This window comes from Eulemur rufifrons, chromosome 15, assembly GCF_041146395.1.
Source record: "Eulemur rufifrons isolate Redbay chromosome 15, OSU_ERuf_1, whole genome shotgun sequence".
NCBI lineage: Eukaryota > Metazoa > Chordata > Mammalia > Primates > Lemuridae > Eulemur > Eulemur rufifrons.
The window spans coordinates 44727461-44754003 of record NC_090997.1 but is presented as its reverse complement, the minus strand read 5'-3'; the positions used below and the strand labels follow the sequence as shown (position 1 = coordinate 44754003).

At 38.3% G+C, this 26543-nt stretch overlaps 1 protein-coding gene across 1 annotated transcript; it reads right to left on the bottom strand.

Annotated features, from left to right (window-relative positions):
- Positions 1–3100: 3100 nt before the first annotated feature.
- On the bottom strand, positions 3101–24892 carry C15H6orf163 (chromosome 15 C6orf163 homolog). The gene is made up of 5 exons (XM_069489000.1): positions 24460–24892; positions 16681–16775; positions 15098–15205; positions 10575–10777; positions 3101–3605 (listed from the first exon to the last, which is right to left on the bottom strand). The coding sequence occupies exons 1-5, from the start codon at positions 24605–24607 to the stop codon at positions 3170–3172; spliced, it is 990 nt and encodes a 329-aa protein (XP_069345101.1). The 5' UTR covers positions 24608–24892; the 3' UTR covers positions 3101–3169.
- Between the last annotated feature and the right edge of the window lie 1651 nt (positions 24893–26543).

Below are 26543 nucleotides of genomic sequence, written 5' to 3'. Positions count from 1 at the left end.
CAGGGAATCTTTTTGAGAATAGCCTGATTTAATCTCATTCTCAGTCTAGTTTCACTGGAAAACCTTGGAGTAAAGATTCCACTGAGCTTTCAAAAATATACCCCACTTTCAATTTTCACTCGCCTCTCATTTTGTTACAGGACAATTGATCTCTCTCCAGAACCCCAAGGGGGTCTGTCCTTGACACTGGAGTGGTGGGAGGGAGCTGCAGGGTGTGCCCCTCCACACATTCATCCCTGGGGCTTGGCCTTGGGAGAGTTCGTCAGGTGCAGGCAGGGAAGGGTGTCTAGTTTGTGCCCCTTGATTCTTTGCTCCCAGCCCACGTCCAGTGGAAGGGTTAGAGCTCTGTACAGTAATTCAGAATTGCCCTGCTACAGTTCCAATGTATTTTGAAAGCAATGCATCCTTGACAACTATTCAATGTTTATGTGGCCACTAAATCAAGCGGATGTGCTGCTGGCTTCCCAGGCAAACAAGTTTGTGATCCTCAGCAAGTGATCTTACTTCTCCCAGTCTCAGTTTCCTCATTTCCAAAATGGGGGTAATAATAGGTAGCTTCCAAGGTGGCCGTGAGATTTCAGTAAGACAAGATGTATAGTAAGGAGCCCAGTATCGTATCTGATACATGGTAGAGACTCAATAAATGGTCACTGCTATATTTTCCCTCATTTCTCTTTTAACCCATCAGGATCATCCTTATCAGTGCCATAGAAACAAGAGACTGCTGAGAGCCCTGTAGAATAATGAGATGACTAGGATACTAGAAATATCAGTGAGGTATCATTTGTACCCCACCATCAGCCCTTTCTGCTGGAAACTTATCCATCCATTTTGAACTTTAATTCTCAAGGGTATGTTATCTGGGAGACATTCAAGCTAGAAAGAACTATGGGCTGAGGTGATCGAATCAAGGTGAAAGTAGAGCTGAGTGAGAACAAGAGAACTGAAACAAGATGTCCTCCCCCGACCCTCAAATTTTTTGGTGCTGATCAAAAGCTATGAGTGGCCAATGAGGGACTGGGATCAGGTTAGTCTGTCCCGGTAAGATCCCTGTGATCACCCTCATGACACGAGGGGTGATGAGCACTGTGGCTGTGGGAAGGGGGGGGGGGGTTCTCTGGCCAGCAGGGAATCCTCCCAGAGGTCAAGGATCAGGACGGTAACAAGATCTCTAACTCTTCCCTTTGCAGAAGCATCTAAATTACTTTAAAAACCCTAGGGAAGCTATTGATTGGGACTGGGTGGGAGCAGGGGCTGGAGTATGAACAAGGAAAATTCTAAAAACATGGATAATTTAATTTCTTCCAATCGGGTTGAAGACTGAGAAGTTAGGTTCCTTTTCCAAACCAAAAAATAAATTGCCTGCTCTTTTTTCATATTCCTAACCTTGTCACTGATGACAGAGGGGACACACTTAACCGCAGGCACGAAGTAGGTCCCTTCAAAAGATAGTTTCAGTTGGTATCCCCTTACTGGATAAGTCCAGTAAATCAGATCCAACAGCCAGTAGCTATAATTTCCTTTTACCTCTAGATGAAACAAAAATGATGTGTGATATAGAGGACAGACCACGTTCTTCCCGCCCTCATCATAGACCTCACGTAGACATACTTGCAGAGTCCACAAAGGAAGCACCGAGGCCTTTACTTCCAGGCTGAACAAAACAATGGCTAAGAGCATGGGCTCAGAGCCACACCCTCCAGGTGTGAAATGGGCTCTGCCTCTAATCACCTGCACGACCTTGAGAACGTGACTTAACCTGTCTGTACTTGAGTCTCTCCACCTTTAAATGTTACTTCTACATTACTGGCTCCTACCCTAAAAGATTGCTGTGAAAATGAAGGTGTCTACATGCATAACGTGCTCAGTATGCCCTTGGCTGCTATTATTGTCTATGCGATCCTAAAACTCCCTACGTTTCTCTTGGGCATCTGTCTGCCTGTACCTTGGAATATTCTGAATTCTGGTTCTGTTGCTTTCTATAATACCTGTGTGCCCTGGGAAAGTCATTTAATTTCCCTGAGCCTCAGTTTCCCTTTCCATAAATTGGAGGCAATAATGGTTACTTTCGAAAGTCATTGTGAAAATTAAATATTAACATTTTTAAAGTGCCTCACACTAAATACCTTAGTACATGGTAGTTTTTACCTAAATACCTTAATACACTGGTAGTCATTGCTTCCAGACCTTTGACAGTGGATTGGTATGAATTGCGGTAGTTTGGCAGTATCCAGAAGTTAAACACCAGGGAACGTATAGTGCATTATGCAATTGTAAATTCATTGCTGCTTTTACCATGAGGTAATCCCAGACCGGTTAATATAAACACATCTACCTAAAGCTTGCTTGAGAAGAGTACTGAAATTAATTTACTGAAAACTGCTTTCCAAGTTTTAATTTTTAAGCAACCAATATAGGCTGGCAATTAATAACTCAAGGATGTTACTTTACAGTGGATAGATTTTTGGAGAAGTCTTTATGGCTTGGGTTTTCTTCCATTTTAATTTAGTAAATGTTGACCTAGGTTGGTCCTGAGCATTATAGTATTTACAGGTTTTCTGCCTTTTGGTCCAAAGGAGATGAATTCAAGGTACTCCTGGGTTTCCCATCCCTGCAGGCAGGGGGTCTGACCTCTAAAGACATATCTTTCTTTCACAACTGGCAAATATAATTGAGTCCTTTCTGAATTATTTTATATAGTAATCCCAGAATTTAAATTTTATCCTACTGAATTTGAGGGAAATTGCTTTTTTTCTACAATGTGACTGCAGTTTACCAAATAATAATCCCTCTACTGAAAATTAGCACACCTCTCCACAATGGGAACAATCTAAAAACATGTCCTTTTACTTGTTTTCAACAGCAATAAGTACTGAAACAGTTACATGTCTGATGCAGGATGAATAAAAACTGATACAGACATGTGTTTAGACTTTGTTCAAGAAAACTTTTCCCCTCCTAATCAGTTTGCTCCCTCTCACTGTTTTCTCGATTGGACTTCTTGTTCACTGTAACCTGGAATGAGCTTTTTAAGATTTTGGTTTTCCATTAAAATTGTTCCAGTCCAATAGTACCCTGTACAAGACTGGGGATCAATAAATGGTTTTTGAGTACATTTATTTAGTCTTGAGAATGATGTCTTTTGTAGTGAAATTTCAGTTGAAGATTTCTAGTCAAAAGTTGTTTCATTCTCCTTAGTAACAAGATTGGAAGGTGTTTTCTTTCTTTCTGGCAGAATGAAATCGGCATGTCCTGGTGAAAGCTTAGGGAAAGTATAATTGATGTATTTTTGAAATGCTGCCCTGGTTTCCTGTAATTCCTCCTCCAGGAAATCTTTCCAGTTTGTCATGATTCCCAGTTGTTTTGCTATGGACAGCAGCTCCCCCTGGGTGTTAACCAGTTTATCCATCATATTGTCAAGAGTGGCCTGATGGGTTTTCTCTGCTTCTTGAAGTACTTCCTGGACCTCTTCTTGCTTCTGCCTTTGAGCCATGCCATAGTAGATGTTCATTTCATGTTCTTTTGCCTTTAATAGTTGGTCCACGTTTTCCTTCTGATCCTTAGTAACCATAATTCCAGTGTTCAAAAGTATCTCCCTCGCCTTGCTACAAAAGATAATATGAATTTATAAATAAGATGGATTAGCCACTAAAAACAGAATGATTTTGTCTTTAACCACATATGTATGAGAAATCATTACTTTGCTGAGATGAGCCACCAGCCTGAGACAGGCTGATATACGGGAACTTTTAGATTGCATTAGCTGTTATCAATCAAAAACATTTTTCAGAGCAGAGCTGCCCATCTACTTCCCTGCTGTGGGCTATGGTGAGGCCAGTAGCGTAATGTCTAATGGCAACTTTAGGGACCTGAGTCCACATTGTGTTTAAAAATGAAGAAATATGGTCAGAGTTCCAAACTCTGTAGAAAAATTATTTGTTTACGTCAATCTAGCTGCTAACTTTTAGTCAGAGGGGAGAAAACTTTACACTCACAGGTTAGATTTAGCTTTAATTTTGATTTTATGTGAGCAGTACTCTAAGACAGCCACCTTAAACTTTTTGGTCTCAGGGCCCCTGTACACTCTCAAAATTATTGAGGAAACCAAACAACTTTTATTTATATGAGTTGACATTAACCACTTTAGAAACTAAAAGACATTTAAAAAATATTTATTAATTCATGTAAGAGAAATCTATTAACATTAACATAAATATCTATTATGAAAAATATATTTTCAAAAACAATAAAATATTTGACAAGAAGAATGGTATAATTTTAAATTTTTGTGCAAAACTCTTTAATGTCTGGCTTAATAGTAAAGAAGTTGGATTTTCATATTGTTTCAATCTGTTGTGATTATCACACATCACAAAACCTCTGAAAAACACCATTATACACTCATAGAAGAATGAGAGTGAAAAAGACAAATAACATCTTAGTACTATTAAGAAAATAGCTTTGATCTCATGGGCCCCCTCCTTAATGAGTCTTAGAGACCCTGAAGGATCTTAGACCACACTTAGAGAACCACTGTAGAATGATTCATAGACCTCTGGCTATAATGTGTGTAATTACATATAATTTACAGCAGCCAACCATATTGACCTCTTACCGTGTCCAAGCTGGGTGATGAGCATTCTGTGCACATATTAACTTATTGACCCCTCAAAAACAATTCTATAAGGCAGTTCTATTACTATGTCCTTTTTACGAAGACACTAAGGCTCAAAGAGGTAGAGTAACTTGTCCAAGTTTGCTTAATTAGTAAAAGTGGCAAAATGAGCACTGCAACCCAGGTAGTCTAAGTCCACAGCAAATGATAGACTTCCAGTGGATTTTGTAGTTAACCTAGTTTGAGCAGAGCCTCTAAAGATTTGAGAATAAAAAAATCGGCAAATGTTGGATTCAAATATTTATGGTTGTTAATAAAAATCCTTCCCTTCTGCCTGTCTAATTCAGCTTTTCCAAGATTTACCACTTGCCCTATCTTCTAAATTCTATCCTCCAAGATGCAATTCTCTCATCTTTTCTGATTTCTTCAATTTGACTTTCAAACCTGACAGACTTCCCCAATCTTAAACCTCTTTTGTTCTTAGCCTCTCTAGCTATTTCTTCCTTTTCCAACAACAAGAGTATTTTCACTATTAATAATAAGAGTTAATGTTTATTTACATGCATGGTTTATTTTACATGCACGGTGTCCCATTCAATTGTCACAATAACCCACTGAAGCTGTACTAATTTTATTTATGACTTATGATTATTCCTATGTAACAGGTGAGGAAATTGAGGCTTAGAGAGAGTAAGTTATTGTTCAATGTCACACAATTAGCAAGTCGGAGAGTTCCTGCCCTTAACCATTACCTGCTTCAATCTCGTGAGAGGGCACTAAAAATTTTTTGTCAGGAGGGTAACATGATGAAGATAACTTTTTAGAATTGTTATTTGGTAATGGTGGGTGAACTGAATCTTAGTGGGGTAAGTTAGAGAGACCAGTTAGTATCATTTTGTAATATTCTGGAGGTGCAATGATGAGGGTCTGAACTAATGATGAAAGAGATGGGTAGAAAGGAGAGAAAGGGATAAACCCTTTTTGCAAGAGATATTGTAAAGTCATAACTGCCAGAATCTGTGACTGCTAGGATATAACAGATGTAGAAAAAAGAGGAATCAAAACCAACTTGCTGGTTTTCAACCTGGGTCACAGCAGAGTGGAAGTGCTACTCGTGGAAATGATGCTGTGGATCGTGTGGGGAGTGTGCATCCACACACATTCTTAGGGTTCAGTCTGATGTTTTATAAAGTCTTCAGGCTGTTGGTGAGGTGATGACCATGGCTCAAATCCCCAAAGAGGAAGCTGTGCTCCCTGGGGCCCCTCAGAGCCACAGCTCTGTCACAGCAGGCATGAGCTTCCTGCCAGATCAGCCTGGCTTTTTCCTTGCCCATGCACAGGAGGTTTCATCTACGGGACAATTGGACGGCTCCATCAGAGCTAACCTCAGATAAAACTCATCCAATAACATATATCTTGGACAACTCTAGTTCCTGCCTTTAGTGACAGTCCCTTGATATAAAAAATCTGTTCTTGCTAAAAGAATCTGGTATTTTTTTGAATGTCCCTTCCAGTGTTTCCCAGCTTGTCTCAGAGCCTGAAGTTTTGATCCTTTGGGATCCACTCCTTTTGGTTTAAGGTCAGGATGTCTCTGAATTTTATTCTGATGATTTCCTTGAAGTTGTGGAAGGTGCGGTGCAGTGTAGTACTTGGTGAATGTGGCCTGGAGTGCCCGTTTATCTTAAAAGAATTCATGCTTACTTAAAAAGGATTCTTATCATGAGTAAAATATTCACCATAGGAAAATAGTCGATCCTTGTGGTATATTTAAAACATTTTTCGATTTATACAAATTAGTCTATCTCCATTTTTTTCTTCCCCCAGAAGAGGGCCTAGAAAGCTTATTGTATGAGGACTGAAGGAATTGGCTATGTTAGTACTTTTGGTTTTTCCTTTCTGTTTTCCAACTAAATCTTGGACATTTCATCCTCGAATATTTGAAGGATCACTGTGCATAGAGGAAGAGGAAGAGCCAGAAGTTGAGAGTAGAAGTGAAAGTGAGACCAGCATATTTTGGATCCACATTAGGAAGAACATGACAGGTGGAGGTGCTCAGCATTTGAACCAACCACTTCAACCAGCAGCAAAGTTCCTGTCACAGAGGGAGGCGGCTCATCCCGCAGAAGGGACGGCAGGTTCAACTCCATACCCTTCAACGCCCATTCTGACATGGAGTGAATGTCTATGCTTCTTTCAGTAAGCAATAAGTCTCATCTACCATCTCTATCTTTCTGAGGCTATGGACTTAGAATTTTGAAATGCACACCATATTTAAGGTGGTGGCCAGAAATGCAACTATTTTCAAAATAGTTGTAGTGTGTGTCCACATCTATATGATTCAATCTGATATTTTATAAAATGGGTTCTTGGAGAATAAAAACAAATTACTAAATAAAAATATAATCTAATATCTAGTAACTCAATCTTACTGGGATGATGGGAAACAAATAAAGCATGGAAAATCCATACTGGCAATTGATTTGTTCTTTGCTCCCTTTAGCACCTCTATTAGCTCGCCTTCTCATTCTTTTTGGGAGGCTGTTGAAATGGCACAAGATATATTGCTCATAGATCTAAAGAAAAAATATCAGTAGCTATTTCTTCCCTTACTAGGTGAACTTTTCGTTTTCCTTATGTCTGTTGTTAACAGTATACTTTCAACCTCCTTTCTACATCCATCAATAAAAAGCCTGGATCTTAAGACAGTAAGAAACAGTGCTTCATTTTCCCCATAGGCAATTTCTAAATTATGAAGGAATTTGTTCCCAAAATTCATTTGTACATAAAGTATTTGGAGCAATGTTGAACGTAACAGATCATTTGCCTGGTTAGCCCATAATAAGCTATTAATCCATTTTTCATTACAACTACAGGATGGTTAGCATATTTCAATCAGGTATAATCATTGTGTTTACAAGAAAAATACATTCTTATTTTTCACCTGGGACACTGGGAACCCATGGCTCCCTGGTCTGGCAGGAGGATGCAGGCATTATAGAAGTTAGAGGGGTAGGAGACATCTCCAGAGGCCAGCATTCAGCAGTGCATTTATATCTCAGGGTTATTAACACTCTCAAATCTTCCCTTGGCTCTGCCTCATTATACATCATACCTTCTCCTTCCATGGCTTTGCTCATTCTGTTCTCATTCTTTTGCCTCTCTTACCAATGGGGCCTCCTACCTTCTCTCTAAGGTGCAACCCAAGACCAACTTCCTCCAAAGAACCTACCCCACCACATACTCCCCACACACTTTGCTTGATCTTAGAACTTAGAACCTTTCCAGCACCTATGTGTTATGTGTACCAGTCCACCCAGCCTTGCTCTTATGGTACAACCATGTTTTTACTTACTTCACATAATGTTGAGGAAGGGCCCTTGTTTCTTTGTGTGACATCCACAGAAGGCACTTGATAAGCCCTGGTAAAGTGCACAAACTCTCTAGATAACTCACATAACTACAACTTCTCTACCTATAAAGCAGGTCGTGTGATAGAAGGTCACAAGTTTTGGCATTATACAGGCCAGGGTTCAAATCGAGCCCTGTCACCTCCTTTTCCTGTAATCTCTGGCAGTTTGTTTAGCTTCTCTCTAAGAAGGGCCTTAATCTGAAGATATGCAGGATGATAGAATCCCCCAGGAAAGGACATGGGGATTCAACAAGAAATATACAAAGTGGCTTGCATGTGCTGGGTATTGACTAAAGGGTTGCTTTCATCAGGAATTATAGCCATACCATAAAAAGTCCTGAGTGTTCACTTTATTCATGTTTTGCCTTGGGCTAGAAAACAATTAGAACCTTTCCAAGCACAGATTTAAAAAAAAAAAAAAAAAACACTTTAAAAGAGTCCAATATCTCCTGGGTAATATGTTTAGAATCTAATCACAAAAAAGTTTTTGTACATTTAAAAAATTTCTCTTAAGTGTTCTGAATCCTTACATCTTAGTGAAAGTTTATAGAAACATAAAAGATCTACAGTAGAATTCTAAGCAGTGGTCTGTCTCCATATATTAGTTTCTGCAAATGCTCTAAAAAACACAGGGAGGTAGCAATGTCTAGAAATAAGATCTGGTGTGCTGCAGAGTGGGTTCAGCTGATTGGAACAAATTTAAACCATTTGTTCAATAAATATTTAAAGAATGCCCACCATGTGCCAGACTCTCTTCCAGGCACTTGGGAAGCATCAATGAACAAAATGGACATTCTAGTTGGCTATATTTAAATAATACACATGGCAGTTCTCTAATCCCAGTTTACTGATTCAATAAAAGGTGGACATCGAAAACCTTCCATTCAGACCTGGCAAAGGAAAGGGTAATTGAGCAAGGAAGGGAGCAGGAGACTGCAGGCATGTGAGAGGAGGGGACCCAGAGGCTCTGACAACAGCAGGGACAAGCTCCTGTGGACGGTGAGGGGTAGAAGGGAGAAGAGGGTCCACCTTCCACTACGATGGGCTACAACTCTAACCTCCTCCTGAAATCCTCTCTCACCTTCCTCTCCTACTTCCACAATGATCTGCAGTCTGTGCAGGAGAGAGGTGACAGTGAAACTGCCACAGAGGCAGCCAGCCCTCATTCTCACTTATCTGTACCTCCTCCAGGATCTTACCTTTGGTCCAGTTCAGGTCTAAACAGTTCTAATGAGAAAGATTTTACTTGTCAATTATATACAATGGATTCATTGTTAACTGAGGCAGCAAAGCAAAATGAAACAGCCACAGATTAGGAGTCCAAACAGGGAGGTCTCAGTCTCAGTTCTGCAACAGCACAGTGATCTTGGGCATGTCACTTAACACCTGGAAATCGTGGTTTTTCTCTTGCACTTGAGAATCCCTGACTGCTGTCCTTTCATCTAATGTTCATTATATACATGGAAATAGTTACTTTGATATTTTTAAAACAGACATATATATGATCTGATTTATGTAATAAATGATTTGTGGATTATGCATATACATATGGCTGTGAATTTATCAAAAAGATATAGAAAGATACAGACTCTATTTTTAAAAATAGGCCGGGCACGGTGGCTAACGCCTGTAATCCTAGCACTCTGGGAGGCCGAGGTGGGCGGATCGTTTGAGCTCAGGAGTTCGAGACCAGCCTGAGCAAGAGCGAGACCCCACCTCTACCAAAAATAGAAAGAAATTATATGGACAGCTAAAAATATATATAGAAAAAATTAGCCGGGCATGGTGGCGCATGCCTGTAGTCCCAGCTACTTGGGAGGCTGAGACAGGAGGATCGCTTGAGCTCAGGAGTTTGAGGTTGCTGTGAGCTAGGCTGACGCCACGGCACTCACTCTAGCCTGGGCAACAGAGTGAGACTCTGTCTCAAAAAAAAAATAAAATAAAAATAAATAAAAATAAAAATGATTGTCCCTGGGAGGCCGGAGTGGGTGGAGAAATGAGTCAGGACTTGCAATTTTTGCTCTATATATTCCCATAAAATCAATTTCTTTTGCAACATATATTACTTGTGTAATAAGAAAAAAAAAACTAATAAGTAACACATTCACAATAGTGTATGATCTAGGTTAGAGAATGTAAAAATTGACTTTATGTGCTTATGGGAAAATGTTTCTCTCCTCAGCCTCTTAAAACAGCTGATTCAGAATGAAAAACACAATCTTTAGAAGAGCAATTCTCTCTTGAGAGGGGAGAGAAAGGAGATATGATTGAGGAAGAATGAGAGCTTCAGAAATGTTGGCAATTCTCAACCCCTTAAACTGGGCAATAAGTCCTTGAGTATTTATGTTACTATTTTTCTTTAAACCTCTCTCTCTCTCTCTCTCTTCAATACATTACATATTTATTCTCTCTGTTTGGTAAATTCCATAATAAAAATGTAAAAACACAAACACTGGGCAGAATCCACCTATGCACCTTAACCTTATCCCTTTCTCCAAGTTGATTTTGATGGAGTAAGATACTAATTTGCAAATGTGTTCTCTGTAATACCTTTTCTGGGCCTGGAGTTCTTGCTGGGCAATCTGTCTTTCTTCAGCCCTGGCGTTCTTCACAGCCTCCACCTTCTCTCTGTGGCACTCCATCATAATTCTCTGGATTCTATGGACCATGCGTTGTTCCGCAGCCAAGTGTTCCCTCTTCATTTCGTCATCCATGTTTTGATACATCTCTTTCTTAGTTTTATCTGCCATTTCCTTAAGCAATGGCAAAACTAGGTTTAGCTATTACAGATTGGACACTTAAAAATACACACTATAAATCATAGTTTTATCTCTCTGATGGCAAGGTATCTGTTAACACTGATGATTTAAAAGGTGAGCGTGCATGATATGGAAAACTTTCATTTATATTAAGTAAAACTGAAAATGTACAAACTACGTAGCATAAATATATATAGATAATATTGAAAGAGACTATGCAAAAGAAAAATAGTTGAGTTAGAGAGGTAGGGTTAAAGGTCTTTTTTCATAATTGTCCAAATATTCTAGTATCATATCATCATTATACATAATTAGAAATACATATTATGATTCTACTTTAGTAAGTCAGTCCTGGAAAATGGAAGAAATAATTATTATGCCTCCTGAGTGTCTCCTAGGTAGGGGGAATTTGAGCCTCAGGTTGAAAACAGTTACACATTATTGCAGTCACAGGAACCTGCCTGCCAGTCCCCACTGTTGTTGGAGCATTCCAGCTCACTAGTATTGAGGGCCCCTTTCTTGTTCATGCAGGGAACAGGAACAAGTGCTCCATCGCTCCAGGAAGGAGGACCTGCAGATGGCCTTTGACCAAATAAAGAGAGGAAACACTAGTCAAACCAAGACTTGAGGAAGAACAGACTGGCACATAGTCCTAAAGGAAAACCCTGTGACCATTTTGGAAATGCCTAGTAACTCCATGGAGTGCCCAGGACTCTGCAGGGCCCAGATGCTACAAACACGAGAATGCAGAGATCCTTGTGTTCAGGGGATTCACTGCCTGGACGAGGAGGCCCATAACCTAGTCGTGCAATGAGTACTGTGATAGAAATATATGCAAGAGGAGGATCGATTCTGTCTAGGTGTTTCAAAACTTTCATTTAAAGGTAAGTGTTTATTTCTATTTTAGAGAAGACCTCAAGAGAACATAAAGAAATTAAGTTATGTCATAGTGAGTAGAAGAACTAGGAACATAAACCAGGATTCTTAACTGCCACTTTCTGGCTTCATTGCCGAATGTCTAGAGTCTTTCACGAGAGCCATCAATTGTACAGTCTTATAGTACAGTGGGTTTTCTTTCTTTCTTTCTTTCTTTTTAATAGCTGCAGAATCTCTTCTTTAAATGAAATCTTATCCAGCTTGGAAAGGAATAAAACCAATAATAGTCCTCCTGGCTGAAGGTTGCCCACCCCCCTCTAGCACCTTTTCTGTGGGTCCCTGGGGGAGCCAGCACCACGGACAGAGCACCCAGCGAGCCTGCTCAGCCGGAGCTGAGAGTAAAGGGAACTCCGAGTTTCAAGGGAAACTGAAGCCACTTTAGCTTCTTAGAAAATTAGTTCAACAATTAAAATATTTGTTAGACAGACTTCAACTTCTCACTTTGGCTATCCAAGGGTAGAAAATTTTTTAAAATGAATTAGACAACAGAAATCAATGTGAAGAATCTCTCCAGAGTGGCTTCGGTTCATGTATTTGAGGATCTTTTTAGAAAAAAGCATTGGCCATTTAGAAATGCTAGCTGGGTTTTCTACACTGCAAAAGGCTTAGGTCTCTTAAATTACTAAATTTTTTTGATAATAAAATACTTTGAATGGAAGGGTTTCTAAATGTCTTTAACATTACCTTACCTCATAAAAGAGTATTATGAAACATTCTAACATGGCCTGGGCTCAGTAGACAACGATGAATGATTGTACCAGGCTAAAAACTTCATATAATAATTAATAATTGTTCAAGTTCATAGGGCCATCTGCCTCTGTCATAAATGACCCCAGACTGCTTTGCCTGCTTTGCTTTGCTCTTTATGGTGAAAAGTACAAAGTTACATGCCATTGGTCTGAGGACTCTGCTCTAACTTCTGTCAGTGAGCTCCTTTTTGTCATTTCTAGTGCCCAACATTTAATCTATTTCAGATTTGAAAAATCACATGACCAAGTCTGCTGGATTTAGGTTGTCAAGTCAGTGTAATGGCATTTGAGTGGGGGATGGAGAGGTTCTGCTATGAGTAATAAGCCTCAGTTATTCTCCTGTAGTCAGAGGCCTCTATTTAGCTCCTGAGGGGATATTTTAACTTACATTCTGGGTTCTCAAATATATCCTCATAACTGAGCCTTCCTGGGTGGTTTAACTTAAGATAGGTGAAGTATTATCATAATATATTTCTATTTGAATGGTAGAATTTAAAAGCGACATCCAAGCCCTTTATTTTGGCTGGGTTCTGAACTAGGATTCAGAGAATTAAACTCTGTCCCTCTTTTATATAATGATTTAATATTAAATCATTTAACAAAAAAACCAAAATCATTTTATTGCCTCACATAGCATGTGGAATATATGTTTAAAAGTCCAAAAATAATTCAATAACCTACTGTATGTCAGTGTTTTTATTCAATATAAGGTCTCCCAATTAAATTGCTTATACTGAAATGCATTTGGAGTGAGCCCACATTTGAGGTATTTATTATAAGAAATAGCTTCATGGACTCCATCATGTTAACTGTACAGATGTGTTTGACAGGCATTCTTCATATGAAATGTCTCCCTCAGGAGAAGTTTCAGGTTTCATAATAAGGAATATCTGAGCCTCTCTTAAGTGCCTGATTTGTTTTCACCTTATGGACGTGGTGATCCAAGGTATTTCCCTTATTGCAATGGTGCCAGAAAGCTCAAGGCCCAATAAGTGATAATTGCACAAGACTCCATGGCATACCTACATTTTTAAGTTTTAAATTCACCCATGACTTAATTATATTTCCTACCCTAATTTTTCATTTCTTATTTTCCCTTAGCTTCTACTTTCTCATTTACTTTTTTATATTATTGTCTTTGAATAATATAAATGCCTTTTCAAAATACTATCTGTTCATTGGAAAAGATCCTGAAATTTTATTTAACAGCATGCACTTGAAATATACCAAACTCCTATATCATGTAAGAACCATACCTGGTGGTCTCCACATATCAGAATTTAATGATATTTGGTTCTAGAAGAACTTGTTTTTCTGCCATATATTGGTAACCTCAAACTTCAACATATTTGAGAATCACTTGGGCTGCTGATAGAGTCTGTAGGTCAGAGTGAGACCCAGGAATCTGCATGTTAAGCTCCCAGAATAGGTTCTGATGCAGGTGGTTCATAGACACCCCCTGAGAACTGGTACTGATGTCCATGTCTGGGTATCCTACATACATAACAGATTGAAATAACAATCCTACACACCACTCTGAGACAAATGACTCCTTCATATATAAAAATATCCCAGAGATGGTGGTATAAATGTAAATTCTCCACCCCTAGACAAATTTTTCAGAAAAGTCAATCTCCCTCTAACTTTCTCTCTTTAAATTTTCTTAGTACTTCCTTCTACTGAAGCACTAAGAGCATCAACTCCACTCGAAGGCTACATGGGGTACAATCAAATTACTTAAAGGAAGACTACGATGTGAACTCCTTGAAACAGGCATCACATCTTCCTTCCATCTTCACAACCTAATGCCAGCAGTGTACCAACCAGTACAGCAGGAGCCTGATCTAAATGGCCTCTGGCTGCAGCATTATACAGGGTCCTAGAGCCCCCTACCAAGCTTCAGATGTCCCCCTTGGAAGAGCAGTAAATGCAAATTTAGGAAAAAGAATAGAACCAGAGAACCCAGAGAACAGCCTGCTTCATTCAATCGACAACTATTTCAGTGCTTATTAAGTCAAGGCACTGTGCTGGGCACTAGGGCTAGATTGGGGAACTAAGATGATTTGAACTCATTCATTTTTCTGAGAGAGTGTCAAATTGAGAATGAGCCAGATCCATCTACTCTAAAAATGACGCTAACGTAACTTGCTTGAAGAAATTAGATCCCAAAGATTCTTGGTAGGAAATTTGTTAAGTTTTCATCAGACATGCCCAGTAAAGACTGCAGTCATGTGGGGGAGTCAGACATTAAAAAACTAATCACACAATCAATTATTTAATGACAACAGTGATGACGGCTCTGAAAGAGATCAGGGTGTCATGGACAGTGCGTGGGTGGCAGGGCAGGGTTGGTCAGGCAAAGCTTCCCTTGGGAAGTAAGCTATGGAGTTCTCTTTTGCCCACTCAGCACTGCTGCAGAGCTCAGCATTTCTTCTATGAACCTCCAGGGCCTCCTAACTAACTCCATGAAACACCGACCTAGATTTTTATATTATCATCTTTTTTCTCATTCCCTTGCCAACCTATGTACTTTGAACTTTTGTACCCCCATAATGAGCTGAAATAAAAAAAAAAAAAAAAACTAACTTAAGTACTTTTTAAAAGACAACAAATAAGCCACTATAAAAACCTGCAAATCTCTTTGATGTTCTTCTTTCAAAATTCGAATTTCAATATTGTGTCTGTCACTTGCTTCTTCAAGTGCTTCCTCCACTACTTGTTTCTGGAGTTCATAAGCCTTTGAAAGAAAGAGTCCATTTGTCTGTTAATATATATGAACAGAGGGCAACTCGTCTTATTTGGGGTGTCATTAAATCAGATTTTCAAGTTTACTGAGAATTAGCAATCACCATGGGTCCCAAACTTCTTGCTCCATTCCCAACTCAAACCTCCATAGCAAACTGGCTGCCTTAGCCAGAGACGCCCAAACACATCCCCACCCTTGGCTAACATCGCTAATGACAGGGCAGCTTCACTGTGCGTAGGCTGCTGCGTTGTCTTTTCTCTTTGGCACTTTATTTCTTGCTTGGTTGACTATTAAAGTAACATATGTGCATTGTAGAAAATCTGGAAAACACAGAGAAGTGAAAAGATCCACAAAGCTAGAAATTGCTGAGTAGAGAGGCTTAGGACCATCCCAGATCCTCTGCATCAGGTCTTCAGAAAGTTTTATTACTTTATTTGAAGAGAATACACAGAACACTAGATAAATTTACGTTCAAACTGTAGACTATTCACAAAAGCATTGCCTTGTATTAAGATGTATAACTGATGATTCACAATCAGTTTGAATTTTATTACTGACATTATAAAAATAGAAGGCTTCTAAGATTTTGAGATATATTACCCTTTGCACTAGAGTATTTAAATGTTCAAAATATTTTCATACCAAGCTTTTGATGGCACTAATACTGGACAATTCCAAAACTATTTGCTAAAATGTCTGTTTTATAGAGAAACTTAGAAGTAATATCGTTCTAAGCACTGTGGCTTGTCCTGCCGTCAAGGAGCTTTAATTATCTTTAGGAAGTCATTTGTGACATTCTGTCTATGATTGGAAGAAGTAGAGGCTGCCGGATTGAGGCTTTGCCTCCGTCTTGGATCCCACTGCAAGTCCCGATATTCAAATAGCCCCTATGGCACTCAGTAGTGATATGGACAAGGTATCAAGGATTTTGGAGAGAGGTGACGAAAAGGGGAGTAGGCCATGCTAAAGCATTTAAAAAATGAGCCCTTAGTCCAGGGTCATTATGTACTGCACAAATGGGTGGTCTATATGTTAAGGGTTGGGCCATAATAAACAATTATCAACCAGGGTGTCTTCTTAGTTCTTTTTTTCTTTCCTTTTTTTTAGTGTTGATTTTAGTCAAATGAAAATAAAGGGAGCAGGAGTCATCCATACAGAGAGGCAATTTAAAGGAAGGAAACTCCTGATGACACTGCTTCTTACAAAGCACCTGCTGCGAGCCAGGCACATTATTCCATTGAACCCGCTCCACAATCCTATGGAATGGCTATGATTATTCCTGTTTCACAGACTGAGAAGCCAAGACTACAGAGGTTAAAGAACTCACCCAAGGTCCCACAGCTAATCAGGATTCAAAGTCAGTTCTGTCTGACTCTGCAGTCTGTTACACTATATTGTTTCAGACAAATCCAAAATGTGAAAGAACTGCAAAGTTGTATTTTAGGTTGATTTCTAACTTCTTTTACCTGAGCCCATACTTCAGCTTCTGCTTTTGCAATACGTTCTTTGAGTACAGCCTCTTGAAATTGCTCTTCTTTTTTCAGAATATTTGCCCCAATATCTGTATATTTGAAGAGAAGTGATCACAAATCTCCACAGACTCTTTCCTGGCTTTTCCCCCCACCATTAGTAATTTATGAGGGCTACCCAGGAGATATGTCCTTTTAGGAGATGCCAATCTTTTCTTTAAAGATACCTATTGAAGGAGTGAGTTTTTCCCTAACTGATTAGAAGGGAACTCAGCACTGTCAGGCCTGGATGGAGTCGGTCATCATGCCCACTCCACACAGTAGGCAACTAGGGAAAATAAGTGAAATAAATGCCCTGCAGAGATGGGCATATTTTGTACACCCAAAGGAGAATGATGAGTGAATATTCAAGAGATACTGGCACATTATACAGCTCTCTTTCCCTGTTATCTGGGTGCTGGTGCTACTTCCATCAGGGAAGTGGAAGCAAAATGCCTTCTAATACATTACATGCCTTTCCTTAGTGTGTGGGTCTTCATGGGTTTAATTGCTTCAGTGTAGAGTGAGCTAAAAGGTAGTAGTATATGATTTCTCTGTCAATGATCTAATTTGATTTCCAAATAATAATATTCCCAACTGGATATCCATATGCAGAAGAATGAAAGTAGACCCTTATCTCTCAATATATACAAAAACAAATCAAAATAGATTAAAGACTTAAATCTAAGACCTGAAACTATGAAACTACTAAAAGAAAACATTGGGGAAATGCTTCAGGACATTGGTTTGGGCAAAGACTTCTTAATACCCTCAAAGCACAAGCAACCAAAGCAAAATTGGACAAATAGGATATCGTCATGCTAAAAAGCTTCTGCACAGCAAAGGAAATGATAAACTAAGTGAAGAGACAACCCACAGAATAGGAGAAAATATTTGCAAACTACTCATCTGACAAGAGACTAATAGCTAGAACATATAAGGAGCTCCGACAACTCACTAGGAAATAATTAAATAATCCAATTAAAAAATGGGCAAAGATATGAACAGACATTTCTCAAAAGAAGACATACAAATGGCCAACAGGTGTATGAAAAAGTGATCAATGCCATTAGTCAACAGAGAAATGCAAATCAAAACCACAATGAGATATAATTTCTCCCCAGTTAAAATGGCTTTTATCAAAAAGACAGGCAATAACAAATGCTGGCAAAGATGTGGAGAAAGGGGAACCTTCATACACTGTTGGTGGGATTATAAATTAGTGCAACCACTATGGAGAACAGTACAGAGGTTCCTCAGAAAACTGAAAATAGAACTACCATGTGATCCAGCAATCCCACTGCTAGGTATAAATCGAAAGGAGGGGAATCAGTATATCAAAAAGATATCTGTACTCCCATGTTTATTGCAGCACTATTCCCAATAGCCAGGATTTGGAATTAATCTAAGTGTCCATCAACAGATGAATGGATAAAGAAATTATGGTACATACACAATGAAATATCATGTAGCCATAAAAAAGAATGAAATCCTGCCATTTGTAACAACGTGTACGGAACTAGAGAACATTATGTTAAGTGAAAGAAGCCAAGCACACAAAGGCAAATCTCACATGTTTCACTCATATGTGGGAGATAAATATTAAAACAATTGATCTCATGGAGACAGACAGTAGAATGATGGTTACCAGAGGCTGGGGAGGGTAGCAGGGGTGGAGGATATAGTGGGAATGGTTAATGGATGCAAAAATACAGTTAGTTAGATACAAAAATATTTGATGGCACAACAAAGTGACTATAACCAATAATAAGTTATGGTATACTTTAACATAACTAAAAGAGTGGAATAGGAATGTTCTTTTTTTTTTTGAGACAGAGTCTCACTCTGTTGCCCAGGCTAGAGTGAGTGCCGTGGCGTCAGCCTAGCTCACAGCAACCTCAAACTCCTGGGCTCAAGTGATCCTCCTGTCTCAGCCTCCCGAGTAGCTGGGACTACAGGCATGCACCACCATGCCCGGCTAATTTTTTCTATATATATATTTTAGCTGTCCATATAATTTCTTTCTATTTTTAGTAGAGATGGAGTCTCGCTCTTGCTCAGGCTGGTCTCGAACTCCTGAGCTCAAACGATCCGCCCACCTCGGCCCACCAGAGTGCTAGGATTATAGGCGTGAGCCACCGTGCCCGGCCCAGGAATGTTCTTAACACAAAGAAATGATAAATGCTTGAGGTGATGGATATCCCAATTACCCTGGTTTGATTAATTCACATTATATGCCTGTATCAAAACATCACATGTATACTATAAAGATATACAAGTCTTATGTACCCACAATTAAAATAAATAAATAAATAAATAAAAACAAGTAATATTCCCATAATGCTCTCCCTATACAGACAAGGTCAGGGGTGGGGAACCTTTTGATGTTGGAAGGCCACATTAATTTAGCTATAATCAAATAAGCTGCATTGAAGCAACTTCAATTAGATATACTTAAAAATGCACATTTATAAAAACCTAACACTACGTACTTAATAATTTCAAAAAATTAAAACTATTTTCTAATTTTAAAGCTAATTAGCCTTTTAATGACTTTGTTGTGTCTGTTTTTTGTAGGAAAGCATTTAAATATTTGGTTGCAGCACGGAGGTCCACAGTTTCACTTGATCCTCTAGATAGGTATCAAGTCATTTGTGACCTTAAGGGCATCTGGATTTGGGTTAGGTAAGAGAATGTAGTTTCACAACAATAAGTGGCTGAAAAGCAAGAAAGCATTTTTGGGGTATGTTGCCAAAGGCATGGCTATTCTACTGCATTTTTTTATATTTCAATTGGATCTTTCTTAGCACCAAACAATGACTTTAAAATGTCATCTACTGAGAGCTCAATCAATTCCATGTGTAGTTCTTTTAGGTGCCTTGGTGATAGCAACTAGGTGAGGATGAAATGCTAATTTGAGTGTGATGTCATGATTCTCAAAGTCAGTGAATCTTTCATTATATTCTCCAATTAACAGATCTATAACAGCTGTGCATTCTTCAAATGATTCACATATATCATCCTGCTCATCAGTGCCCTTTGCTAACTGCGGAAAATGTTCATCCAAAATTTCCTTTTGAAGAAGTGTTTTGAAAAAAGATAGATTTTTTTGAAATGCTTGGATTTTTTGTCACATATCATATATAGACTTTGTTTTACCTTGCAAAGAAATATTCAAGTGGTTTTGATTTGACATGGTATCACACAGAAATGCTGCATTCCTATAGAAATTGTCTTTCAGTGATTCACATTGCTGATTCTGTTCTTCATAATATTTATCTGTTCATACAAAGATACAATTTTGGCTACCACCTGTCCCTGTGATAGTCAACACACTTTAGAATGATAGGGCAAATCCACACCGAATATCTCATTGTTCAACTCTAGCACGTTACGAAACTGAGGATGCTGTGTTGCATTTGCACAAATATAGTTAACAATACTTATAACTTGTTGCAAAGTGCCACTTAAAATAGTAGCTTTAGCACAGAGATTTTACCGACGCAAGAGACAATGAAAAGAAATGAGAGCATCTGGATTTCTTAATATTTTTTTTAACCTGCGCAATAAATCCTTTATGTTTTCCTGTCATGGAATGTGCACTATCTGTACATACACTCACTAAATTTAGCAAATTCAGTCCAACTTCACAACATTCATCTTGAAAGTTGTTGAAGATACCTATTCCCCATATTCTGTTCACAACAGTGCCCAAAGCAAGTAACTCTTCATAGCAAAGAAAATCTTGTTATGACCCAAATGAAGTATAAAACCTGTGCTGAGTGAGCAGTATCAGTTGAGTCATCTAAAATGATTGAATAATATATATTTTCCTTTTTAATTATTGCATGAAGTTGTTCTGTTAAGTTGAAGGCTAATTCATGTTGCCAATAAGTTATGATTCTCCTTGAAAGAGGCAGTTGTTTGTACTTTGAAACGTTGTCAGGGTCTAAGCATCCTACAAGTTTGACAATGCATTTTTTCACAATTTCTACATCACTGAATGGCTTCCCTTTTTCCCCCGAATATGTAAGCTACCTTATAAGTTGCTTCCATGGCATTATTTCCAGGTCTTATTGGTGCTAGAATTGTCTTTGCTTTTGCCTTTCATCTTTTAATTTCTGCACTACAACCTTCCACGCCTCCCCTCTGATTTAAAATATTTGTGGTCCTTATGCGTGTTATAATGCTGATGAGCATTGAATTTCTTTAATGTTGATATTGCAGTATCACAAAGCAAGCAAATCATCTTAGGTTTAGCAGAAACAAAATAATATTGCAATTCCCAATCCTAATTAAAAAATCTGTTTTCTTCCTTCAGCATTCTCTCGGTTGTCTTTGACATGATGGGCTGTTAAGCAGACAGAATTAAAAAATACTGTAGAGCTGTTCCACTATTCCCAAATTGTACTTCAAACAGAAACACAGTGCACTCTGTCAAAAGCTGATAAGAGACTGGCATACTTGACCCCCATAAACTCTTGCCAAACAGTCTTGTGCAGTACTGGTGCCAGTCAGGCAGGGGAAGTTAGAATTAAATCATGAGTGTAGCAGCCATCAATTTAGCCCTTATGGCTGACTAATGTTCTAATCATGCTGGTCAATCTGGGAGGATTATTTCACTGAAACTTATTTCATTCTTTGGTATTTAAAATCCATTCATTTTAAAAATAAAATTAAAATATAAAAGACAAAAATATACTAATAAAAATAAAAGGATTTGTCCTGTAAAATTTGGTTTTAGTCATAAGGCTGCACTTAAGGCCCTAGAAGTCCACATGTGGCCTTACAGAGGTTCCCTAGCCCTGGACAGGTTTATAAAGGTCGAGAGAGGTTAGAGGACTATACAATATCGAATAGCTAGAGACAGGGCTGGACCTGGAGCCAAGATCTGAGCTCTTTTAGCTGGGTTCAGGCGTTTTCCATCTTCTTGCCAGAGTGGGTTGTCAGAGAGAGCTCATAAACTGTTGTGGCAGTGACAAGCCTTTTGGATACTGCAATCACAAACAGTAATTTTTCTCTCCAATCCAAACTCTTATAGTCTTTATTCTCCATTCCATTTATTTTTCACATCTTAGATTTGTTGAATTTTAAACTTTTCATGTGATTAGGTCTTGATGATCAACTTCCTAAAATTACAAAGCACATCTTATGCTACAGTGTATCTCTGATGGTGCCTGGCTTGGCAATAAGCACAGATAAGGCATTTGTGGACACGTGTACGTGTCTTCCCAACATCTCTTCTCTCCTGAATTTCAGGTTGTTGTGGTGAGACTGCCAATAGCAGCACCCAACCTTCTTAGCCCTTCTTACCCCCTTCTCTGCACTACAATAACTGGCCCAGGGTCTGGCACACGCTCATGCTGTTCAACCAGGCTTTTCTCAAGGATTTTATATAGGATGCAAAGAGAACGTAGCTCTTTTTTCTCTGGGATTTCTAAGCTGGAGGTAAGAGATGCTTAGAGATATTTGTATCCACATGCCTCCTTTCCCAGCTGCTCGAGTAAGCCTGACTGTAGTAGTAAACAAGCCAACTCACTAAGAGCTACGCATGTGCAGATGGAAAGCCTTGATGCCAGATCCCCCTTGGGTTTCTGTTAAAAAGGTCAAGAAATTCCACTTTATGCATAGTCTGAGTTGTTTTTGTCACTAGCAACTAAAAGTGTGTGTTTGGTGGCATAGAGTCTTTGCTAGTAGATCATCAGTGAGTCTTAAAAACATAGGGCAGCAGATACTATGGTAGAGATGGACATACACTGCAAAAGCTCAACACGCTGTAGAAATAATTATGAAAGATATTCTAGGAAGAAATGTGACTAAGCAAGGACCATCAACATGTCGAACTACATAAAACTGGGATTACAAATGTCAGCTACTATTACCCTCTTTTATGCTTAAATCCCCTCACTTTATATTAGTTGTTCTCAACCCGAGTTGTGTAACAGGATCCCTGCAGAGCTTTTAAAAAGGCACATGCTGAAAAAGAAACAAACTGTTAACACAAACAACTTGGATGAATCTCAGGGGCATTATGCTGAGTAAAAAAAGTCAATCTCAAAGGGTTAGATAATGTATGATTTTGTTTAGATAGCATTCTCACAGTGATAAAATTATAGTGATGAACAGATGAGTGGTTGTCAGGGGTTCCAGTTAGGGGGGAAGAATGTGACTGTTAAGGGGTAACACAAGGGAGTTTCTTTGTGGTGATGAAATAATTCTATGTCCTAATTGTCACGATGGTTACATGAATATACATGTGATAAATTTCATAAAACTATATACCAAGGAAAAAAATGTATGTGCGGTCTGTACCTGAGTTCATACTATCATTCCAATACCAATTTCCTGGTTTTGACAAAGTACTGGGATTATGTAAAATATCAATGGAGGAAGACAGATGAAGGGTACAGTAGGTAGAAACTCTCTGATCCATTTTTGCGCTGAGTCTTAAACTACTTCAAAATAAAAAGTTATTTAAAAGTGCAAGAAAAAATAAACATGCTGAGGCCTCACCCTAGAGGTTCTAATTTAGTGGGTACATGTTGGATTAGTATTAAATCTAGTGGGTCTGTGTTTAGATATTTGTATTAAAAACAAAATTTTCAAAGTTCTATCATGCACTGCTAGGATTGAGAACTATTGTCCTATGAAATATCCATTAGCTCTCCTATAGACATTTCAACATGCTTTTGAACTTACTTATAAAGAACAGAGAATTTTGACTCCTTTTTGACTCAAAGCAGTTCAATGACAAACTTCATTGAATGTAAAAGATTAATTTCTAACTAGATAGATTTAATTCATTCACTTAATGTTTGCATTCAGATATCCTATAAGGCATAAGGAATTAATCATTAAGGCATATCTAAGAATGGAGATACACTGTCCTGGGTGTAAAAGTCAAGTCATTTTAGAGATTATAAAGAATAATTCATACTAAGCATTTACTAAAAGTTAAAATCAGTTTGGTATTGATATTTTTAGATAATGATTCCAATTTGAACTCTTCCTAAATTATGGGTTTTTTTCCCAAACACTCTCCATTCTCTAGCTTCTTATATTTTCAAAGATCAGGAGTGAAATCAAATCACTCTTAGTTTACTATGTTAAAGGAAGAGAGAATCAGAGAAGTATTTTGAGAGTCCTTAGGAAAATACTAGTAAGGCTCAAAGTCATATTGAAAACTCTCATGGGGATAAAAGAAAGAAGGAAATCTGTAGTTATAATTTGATTTGCTTATGTATTATATATACATATATATGTATGATAAATATTCTCATGCTATCTATATGTATCTACTCTTAAGTCACCAGTTACTAAAGGTTATAGTTTCTTTCACGAATTTATCAGGATACTATTTAAGAGATACTTCCTCTCCTACATGTATTGAAGATGCCCAATTACGGGCAACAGCAAAAAAGAACTCACATTTACTATTATTGTGAGGCTTGATAATACGTAAAAATTATTTTATTAAAGCCTCATAACAACGTGCAAGATAGGTATCAATATTTTTATTTGCATATAAGGAAACAGACTGAGAGGCCAAATACCCTGTTCAATGCACACAATTGGAGAAGCTGGATTCCAACCCACATTCTTTCCATGCCAAATAGATATCCCTGTAGAGACAAGCAACTGTGAACAGGGAAAAGCTGATAAAAGTCTACGTAACAGGAAGAATCACAAATAATACTATGAAATGTTAGAACAGAGGAAAACAATAAAGTCACTTACCCAGTATATCTTTGTGAGTGTAAAAGCGTGTCTTAAACGGCTTGTATTCATGGATCCGTTTGAAGGTTTTTCCCAAAGGGGCTGGTGGAATTATTTTGTTACAAACAGCACAGCAAACAAAGTTTGTGTAATTTGAATTTCTGATCATAGTTAAATTTCAGATGTCTCCTATTATTTACAGTTAAAATAATCTTAGGATCAGAAAAAGTAGTTTTAAGAAAAGATGGAAGTTTAAGAAAGCAGGAAGAGATTCAGGGTTTTAGGACAATGCTAAAGACTGGTAAGGATTAAATGATGCACCATGATTAGGTAGTGGTTATGTGCCTAACATTAAAAAATGGTATTAAAAGCCCCTGCCATATAAGGTACAGGCACTGGATTGGGGAAGATTTTAGCAGCTCCCTCTCAGACTCTACCATGAAGTTGTTGACTTACTTAGCAACTGTTGCTAGGTAAGACAAGCTTTGCTCATAAAAGCAACTTGAAATAATGACAAAAGGAAGCATGATGCAGCCATTCATCTTCCTGATACTTTCTGTATTGGTTTCCTATTGCTGCTATCTTACTGTTTTCTGTTGCTAATAACAGAATAGCCAAAACTAGGTAATCTGTAAAGAAAAGGTATTTATTTCTTACAGTTACGAAGGCCGAGAAGTCCAAGGTTGAGGGGCCGCACCTGGTGAGAGCCTTCTTGCTGGTGGGGACTCTCTGCAGGGTCCCAAGGTGGCACAGGGTTACCAAATGGCCAGGGGCTGAGTGTGCTCATGTGCTAGGTCAGGTGGCTCTTCCTCTTCTTATAGAGCCACCATGTTAATCCATTAACCCATTAATTCCATATGGTTCGACCCATTCATGAGGGGATGATCTAATCATCTCTTGAAGGCTCCACCTCTCAATACTGCCACACTAGGGATTAACTTTCAACATGAGTTTTGGAGGAGACAAATATTCAAACCATAGCACTACTGTGCTATGTACTACTGTACTACATAGCACATAGTAGTACTGCACTACTGTACTACAAATTAACACAAACTTTGTGGTTTAACTACAACACAAATTTATTCTCTTGTTTTTAAAATCACATAGTTAACTAACCTGTTCCTATAATTTTAGAAAAACAGCCCTAAAAATTCCGCCTATCACAAATATCTACACAACTGAATACATCAAATGACTGAATTTTTTACAATTGCCTAACAATGTCATATACAGCATCTACCCAGCAGGACTGATTTTATAATTAATCAGTGATTAATTTCAACAATAGAACTCCCATAGGGCCCTGAGCTAAGTGTACCACAAAAGTTATCCTGTAATTCCTTCATGAATCACATTTATATTGTCATATATGGCCTGATAACTACCTGATGACCTTAATTCTATCAAATGGTGCCAGATTTGACTTCAAGAGTTAATTGGGACTAGGAGAAAAGAGATGAATTACTACTGAGAATTGAGACTACTGCATGCACTATCTGGACTGAAAACCAAGGCCACCTTTGTCAATATGACTTTCCAATCTGTTACTAGAAATTCTTGCCCAGAAGGGAGGGTAACCAACTGGTCTTGATTTGCCTAGGACTGTCCCTGTCTTAAAACTAACAGTCTTGAACTCCTGCAGTGCCTGGCAAAGAGGAGTTTGTTCCCCCATGGAAGATAAGGCTGTAAAACCAATAACTTCACTGTTTTAGGAAATTCTTGAAAACCAATTTATCAAATGAACAGCCTTCAACTAATAAGGCAAGTAGCTTTTCTGACAGAACATTAGATTACTCTCCTGGGCATAAAGGTCACTTACTGTTTATCAAGCAATAGTTTACTTATCAAGATGTTCTTCAAGACCTAATCTATTACGTTGGGAACTTTGCTCAATCTCCACCAAACTTCTACATGGAAAGATCTTCTTTAACTACTGAAAGATAGTCTTTAAACACTTGAACTCGGACTCCAAAACACTGTAAATATCTTCCCTGATCATCCCCTTCTTAAATACAACTAACTTTGTGAAAGTGGCATTTTTCCCTTAGTGTAGTAGGTTTGATAAACTTAGTTTTATTTCATCAACAGGTTGTTCTAATGGT

What these genes read in the sequence shown, in the direction of transcription:
- C15H6orf163 (XM_069489000.1), bottom strand. Translation starts at nt 24,607, where the DNA reads ATGATCAGAAATTCAAATTACACAAACTTTGTTTGCTGTGCTGTTTGT. An exon ending in AACATCAAAGAGATTTGCAG is followed by an intron (nt 10,778 to 15,097) that starts GTTTTTATAGTG and finishes CCATTGCTTAAG; the next exon opens with GAAATGGCAGATAAAACTAA. An exon ending in GAACTCCAGGCCCAGAAAAG is followed by an intron (nt 3,606 to 10,574) that starts GTATTACAGAGA and finishes TATCTTTTGTAG; the next exon opens with CAAGGCGAGGGAGATACTTT.